This window comes from Vespa mandarinia, chromosome 21, assembly GCF_050613455.1.
Source record: "Vespa mandarinia isolate Hongniang chromosome 21, ASM5061345v1, whole genome shotgun sequence".
NCBI classification, from domain to species: Eukaryota; Metazoa; Arthropoda; class Insecta; order Hymenoptera; family Vespidae; genus Vespa; species Vespa mandarinia.
Genome location: NC_140830.1, coordinates 2,840,001 through 2,847,500, shown reverse-complemented (window position 1 = coordinate 2,847,500; position 7,500 = coordinate 2,840,001). Strand labels below are relative to the sequence as shown.

The following is a 7,500-nucleotide window of genomic DNA, read 5'->3' as shown; positions in this document are numbered from 1 at the left end:
AAAAAAAAAGAAGAAGAGGAAAAAAAAAAGAAAGAAAGAAAGAGACGGTTAAAGAGACGACTTCGTCGTCACGTTTATTATGTAAATCAAACCGGAAGTTCTTTCCCGTTTTCCTCTTCCTCTTCCTCTTCCTCTTCCTCACTTCGTCTTTCATCCTTTCTTTTTCTACCGCCAGCAGCATCACCCCTATAATTACCATCTTCCCGTTTTCGTGGTACATCGAGAAACGATCTTCGAAAACGAGTTTGAAAGCATCCCCCAGTGTACACATTGAATCTCTCTCTCTCTCTCTCTCTCTCTCTCTCTCTCTCCTTGGTATTTCTTTTTAGAACATTTTTAACTCAAAAGTGATTTGCCGAGAGGGGAAGGGGTTTTTTAAGGGAAAGTTCAATGGAACGGAATAATATCGAATGCTTATTTACTTATCGATCATTTTCTTTTTTTTTCCTCTTTTCTTTTTTTAATCAAATACATACATAATATATATATATATATATATATATATATATATATATATATATATATATAGTTGTTTTCTATGGTAGAGGATAAAACTGTCGATTGGAGAATTAATTCATGAAAATGTAATTTGATGCTCTGTCGTGGAATCAAATTAGCGGATATTCTGTTGAACTGATTGTTATCTCGTGGTTGTTTAAGTGTAAGAGAGAAAGAAAAAGAGAGAGAGAGAGAGAGAGAGAGATAGAGATAGGGTGAAGGGTAGATGGGATAGAAAAGGGGAATCGATGTACTGTTTTCTCTTTCTATCTTCCCTTCTTTCTTTTTCTCTTTATGTTTCAGCCTGGGTAGATGCAAATTTCGAGGCGTACCGCGAAGACGAAATTACAGGAAACCAGAGAAGGAACGAAAGTTTCTTCTATCTACCCTCTATCTATCTATCCATCTATCTATCTATCTATTTATCAATCTATCTATGTATCTTCCTCTCCCCCTCCCCGCCAATACTTTTTGACTACCCTCATTCGTTTCCCTTTTCTTTTCTTTTATTTCATTTTCCTTTTCGTTTTCTTCTTCTTCTTCTTCTTCTTCTTCTTTTTATTCGTTTTTTCTTTTCTTTTTCTTTTTCTTTTTCTCTTTTTTTTTTTTTCTTCTTTTTTCCCCTCTTTTTCTACTTCGGACCCCATATAATTTGCATCTAAAGAACCATCGAAAAGTACGAAGTATTCGATGAAAAATCTTCCAGTTTCTTCTCTTAATGCTATATTTTTTTTCCTTTTTACTTCTTTTTTATATTTTTTTATTTTCTCATTTTATTCTAAAGACCGGATTTATTTTTAATATTTTTTTTATATTTATCTTCATATATATATATATATATATGCGTGTGGGTTTTTTTTGTATGTAATTTTTTTTTCGTTTTTTTTTTTTTTATGAAGAAATGAGCATGAAAACGTGATAATAAATATTAATCGAAAATTTCGTTGAATATTCGTGGAATCATTAATTGTCAATGCATTCGATTTAATGACTGGCTCGATTACACAAGAATCTTCGATCGTAAGTTGTGGTGATAGCTCAGAAGAAAAAAGAAAATTAAAAAGAAAAGGAAAAAGAAAAAGAAAATCGACGGTAATTAGTTCGCGTGTAATTAATGATACAATACATTTTCAATTATACCGTTTCGTTGATTAATAATTGTTTACAAATATAATTAGCAATTAAGTCGGAAACAAATTACTTTTGCCATTAGTAATTGGTCCGTTGGTATTAATTACAAAATTATAAATGTAATTAGTGATTAAACGTGTAGTTAATTGCACAAGTAATTACCGTACCTGTATCTCTCTCTCTCTCTCTCTCTCTCTCTCTCTCTCTCTCTTTCTTTCTTTCTTTCTTTCTTTCTTTCTTTCTCTATCTCTAACTCTATCTTTGTCTCTCTCGTAAGAAGTAAGAGAAGTTCGAGTTCGAGAGTATAAGCAGGGACTAATAGATGAGAAAAAGAAAGAAAACGGAAGTGCAGATGAAGAGAAAGAAGAAGAAGAAGAAGAAAATGAAGATGAAGAAGAGAGAGAGAGAGAGAGAGAGGGAGACATAGTATACTCTAACAAGAAAATGTGGTAGAGCTTCTTCTTTGGAATTTACCTTCTACCATAATGAGCGCAACAGCTTGCACTGATGTGAGCTAGGAACGATATAGGTTTTTCGACCTACGTCTCTCGCATAGCTTTATACTTTCGAAAGAAATCATTGGAATTTTCAATGGCTATGAAAACGTTTTAGATATGAAAAGAATATATGTATGTGTATATATATATACACCAATATGGATAATGATTTTTATGATTTAATATTAATAATCTTTCCGTGATATTTAAAATTCTTTCGAAAGTTAGGTTTATTAGAAGTATGATTTATTAGAAATATGATTAAATATGTTATCTTTTGGTCATTTAAATTTCGCTCGATGAAAAAAAAAAAAAAGGAAATATTAGAAAATTACAGACACTTAGATAATTTTGTTATTGCATTTGAAAAAAAAAAAGAAGAAGAAAAAAGAAGAAATCATTATGATATTTTAATGTTTCTTCAAAATTGTTAGGATTAAAGAAATGAAAGACTGTCCTTTCAAAGAGAAATCGTGACATTTTCGTAATTTAAATTACTCGTACTGTATTAGAAATATTTAATTTCGTTATAATTTGGTAAAATGATTAATAACTTTGAAGAAAAGATTTAATATAATCGTCGTTTAAAATTCGCTCTTAAATCGTGTATAATAGAATAATGATTAATGCATCTAATGATGAAAAAAAGAAAAAAATAAGAAGGGAAAAATTTTTTAAAAATAGAAAAGAAAATGACGATATATGTATGTTCATATATATTATTTCGCTTATGAATTCCATTGGAACAAATAATTAATAACTTTAATCTTAATCGAGATAAGACTAATATCCGTCCTTGTAAAAAAAAAAAAAAAAAAAAAAAAAAAAAAAAACAAACAAGAAAAAGAAAAAATAATAAAAAAAATCTGTTATAAATTCGAGGAACAAGGAAAGAAAAGAAGAAAGAAAAAAAAAAAACTTGAATAGCCCTAATCTTAATCGTGATAAGACATACATTCGTGATTTAATATTTATTGCCATTATAAAAAAAAAAAAAAAAAAAAAAAAAAAAAAAAAACGAAAAATAATAATTAATAATAACTTTCAATGGAGTTTATCGAGGTATGTGACATTGTTTCGTTTAAAATCCATTTTGTTGTTCTGTTGTAAGATTTTAATGAAAGAAAAGGAAAAGAAAAAAAAAAAGAAGAAAGAAAAAAGAAAGAAAAGAGAGAGAGAGAGAGAGAGAGAGAGAAAAAGGAATGAATAATTGATATTAAAACTCACCTTAAGAAGTCGCCTGAAATAAGGGCTGCAGGCGGAGAGGACGACCTTGTGAGCAGTGAAACTGCTACTATCGCAGGCTAATGTCACGTCGACGAAATCCTCTTCGTCCCTAAGATGACGAAATGAGCTAAGGATGCTCGAGTGGAAGTCGTTCCACCTGAGTGAGTATTGCTGCTCGCCGCTCGACGAGGACGAAGAGGCCGCCATGGCGTCCGTCCCCTCGGGACCCACGGCCGAGGGCACCAGAGGTGCTATCGTGCTCACTCTGCCACCCCAACGAGGACACCCTCTCTCCCTCTCTCTCTCTCTCTCTCTCTTTCTCTTTTACTCTCCCTTTCTCTGTCTCTCTCTCTCTTTCTCTCTCTCTCTCTCTCTTTCTCTCTCTCTTTCTTTCCCTGTCTCTGTACCTCTTTCTCTATCTCACTTTGTCACCACCCACTTTCCTGTGCTTGATTTTTTTTTCTTTTTCTTTTTCCCTTTCCTCCTCCCCTCTTCTCCCTCGTCCTCACCCTTATTCGTTTCCTTTTTATTTTCACCTTTCCGCAGATACAGCAACAGAAGGAAAAAAAAGAATTTTCTCTTGGCACTTATCGGCACTTATCAAGATGACCTTGAAAACTATATATATGTATATATATATATATATGTGTGTGTGTATACTTAGGTGAACGACGTATAAGAGAGGTCAACGACGGCAATGATTATTACGAAATTCTTTTTTCGTTCGTTCGTTCTTTCTTTCCTTCTTTCTTTCCTTCTTTCTTTCTTTCTTTCTTTCTTTCTTTCTCTCTTTCTCTCTCTCTCTCTCTCTTTTTTCTTTACTCGACGAACTTGATGATTCTTTTTAAATTGGTAGAGTAAAAGGACTTAAGATGGTGGTAATGGCGTTAGAGCACAGGACTTAATGATGGTGGTAATGGTGAAGGTAATGATGGCGTTGTGGTGATGGTGGTTATGGCGTTAATAAAAGTAAGAGGAATTATCATCGGCGATTAGGCCAACCAGCCTAGTGTCACAGTAAGAATGATTCCATTGTTAACGATCATCCGACGTGTTGCGTCTTAGTTGTCGCCTTCGTCGGTTCACCGTATCTATTTTTCTGAAATCATTTTAGTTTATTATTATTACTCGTGTGTATATATATATATATGTGCGTGTGTGTGTGTGTGTGCATGTGTGTGTGTGTGTGTGTGTGCGTGCGTATATATGTATATATTTATATGAAATATAGTTTTTATAATTGAAAAATCATATGAAATATTAATGAGTTTCGTTTACCTCGTCTTTATATTTTGAAAGAAAATTTCTTCTTGAGGAAAAAAGTATTATCTTCTTAGATTGTATTACTTTTTTTGTTTTTTTCCCCCTTTTATTTCGTACTCTTTCCTTTCCTCGATTTTATAAAAATTCGATCGTTCGATCGATCCACGATCGAACCGCGATCGAGCCTACGCTAAAAATTATTTTTTAGCTCGCTCGTATATCTTTTTGCCCATACTGCTGATGTATTCTCTAAATGATAATGAAGGTCCCGTCATTCCGTCATCAATAATTTTCGTGAAACAGGTCGATTAATCCGTCGAATCTTGTTTCTCTCTCGCACTATTATTCTATCGAGTTCAGAAAAATCGTTTATCAGAGCGACACCTGATTCTCTTCTCGAAATCACGTCCTTGCTTATCATGCCCCCCTTGAGAGCTTTCGCTTATGATTTTAATTCCTCTTTTATTTCTTCTCCTCCTCCTCCTCCCCCTCCTCCTCCTCCTCTTTCTTCTTCTTCTTCTTCTTCTTCTTCTTCTTCTTCTTCCTCTTCTTCCTCTTCCTCTTCCTCTTCCTCTTCTTCGTCTTCTCCTTCTTTTCGTTCCTTCTCAGCCACCTTTACCACAATTCCCTCTTCTGTAATTAAAAAATATCAATGATATAAGAGATTAAACGAATGATACAATTTTTTGAACAAATATATGTATACGTAGGATTGACCGTAAAAGTTCCTAAGTGATTTTACAATTATTACTTTTAATAGTTTATACAAAAAATTCCCTAGGCCTAGTGTAATTTTACAAGTCAAACATTAGCCTCTAATTATCGGAAATAATTATTGATTTTTAAAATCATCTAATAATTTTTAGCAAATTCTTTATATATATATATATATATATATATATATTTATTTACTTATATAATAAATATATAGAATATTCATTTTATATAATAAGACTACGTTGTTAATATTTTTATAATATATGTACATCGATTAATTCAAAACACTTTGTATATAAATATGTATATATACGTATATTAATATTAAGTAGATTAGATCAGAATATATTCCGTTTTACTTTTACGATTCTTTGACTTTTATTTTCTTTTTTTTTTTTGTAACTTTCTCTCTCTCCCTCTCCCTCTCTCTCTCCCTCTCATTCTCTTACTCTCTCTCTCTCTCTCTCTTTTTTCTCTCGTTCTCTCTATGAGCTGTCAATTTATTTTTGCTTTCTTGACGCACAAAATTATGGGAGTATTAAGGAAAAAAAAAAAAAAAAAAAGACGAAGTAGACTAGCGATAGTTTTAAGAATTTTTAGAATAAAAAGAAAAAAAAAAAAAAGAAAATAGAAACAAAAAATATTGTCGAAGAAAAATTGTAGGAAGTTTATTAATGATCGAAGTCTGAAAAAATTACGTATACGTTACTTCACTTTTGTTATATACATGTATACATGTATACATACATATATACATAGATATATAGGTTTATTCGTAATGCTAAATATATCAGAGATGTGCAGGAAAGCTTGTCGATTCAACGCATGAATTCCAAACGATTCCCTTTTACTCTGGCCTGATATCACATGGATGTACCATACCTACGTATGTATATATGTACATACAAATCGCGTACGTTTTACATATGTTACAGTAGTCCGATAGCTCGTACATCGCATTTAACTACATACGATCGAGTTCACGATTTTCCATTAGGAATAATTTACTGATTGTGCAAGAACTACATTTAAACTGTCAAGATACACATTTTCCTGTTTTTTCTTTCTCTCTCTCTCTCTCTCTCTCTCTCTCTCTCTCTCTCTCTCTCTATCTCTATCTCTCTCTTTTTTTTCTCTCCTTTTTTCCTTTTTCCTCTCTCATTTTCTTGAGACAAGATTCAATTTTACATATGAAATACTATAATATATATATATATAAATATATATATAAATATATATACACTTTTTTTTATTAAAATATTATACTCCATATAAAGTTTTAAAAATGTATGAGTTTAATATAATATTGTAGAGTTTTTAACATTTATTAAAATATTATACTCGGGCGCATCGGACTTCATAAGCATTAAAAGTTCTCTCTCTCTCTCTCTCTCTCTCTCTCTCTCTCTCTCTCTCTCTCTCTCTTTCCTTCCTTTCCTTTATATACAGTATAATAATTTAATTAAAAAAAAAAAAAAAAAAAAAAAAAAAAAAAAGAAAGAATATCCTATATCGTTTGCTTAGACATACGATATATTAAAAAACTGCGAATGATTATATTCCACGAATTATAATCCGTACAAAAAAATAGGACGGAGTATTAATAACAACGGACAATCATTATTTCTCAATGCAAATATTATATTCGCGTCGGTGAAAGGGGGGGGGGGGAGTGAAGGGGGTAGAGGGGAAAAGAAAAGAAAAAAAAAAAGAAAAACTACAAACGATAAAAAAAGCAAAATAAAAGAAAAAAAAATTACGGAAAGAAAATGCGTAGCGGGAAATGCAAGTGCGAATGCGTCGAATGAATTACGTCGGATGAATTACTGGGTACATGATAAGAGATGGCTAACAATTGCCGCGTAATGCGAAGAACGTGCGTTTGCTATGATACTTGGAGAATCAGAATGTATATATGTATATATATGTATGTATATGTATGTATTTTTTACGCCTACGCGTATCGTGATATAACGTTGAAGTTATCAATAATACGTATAATATATTATAAATATAATAGGTGCGTAATTAAAAAATTGCAATTCGCGTGGGAAGAATTTTTCTCCTGACATTTTTCTTTTTTCTTTCTATCTTTTTCTTTTTTCCTTTGTTTTTTTCTTTGTTTTAATCTTCATCATTCTTCTTGTTACAAAACAAAAAAACAAAA

The 7,500-nt window shown here is 31.6% G+C and overlaps 1 protein-coding gene across 5 annotated transcripts in view; it reads right to left on the bottom strand.

The window, feature by feature from the left end:
* Positions 1 to 7,500, bottom strand: part of LOC118444020 (protein abrupt) — a 74,374-nt gene that overhangs the window by 46,846 nt on the left and 20,028 nt on the right. For 4 of the 5 annotated variants that reach the window (XM_035871807.2, XM_035871803.2, XM_035871804.2 and 1 more), the window contains exons 2-3: positions 4,632 to 5,249; positions 3,354 to 4,452 (exon numbers count right to left, since the gene is read on the bottom strand). The exons of the other annotated variant lie outside the window; for it this stretch is intronic. In XM_035871807.2, the coding sequence (XP_035727700.1) occupies positions 3,354 to 3,560 (207 nt within the window). In that variant the 5' untranslated portion in view covers positions 3,561 to 4,452; positions 4,632 to 5,249. The remainder of the gene's footprint in view (positions 1 to 3,353; positions 4,453 to 4,631; positions 5,250 to 7,500) is intronic. 5 annotated transcript variants of the gene reach the window in all.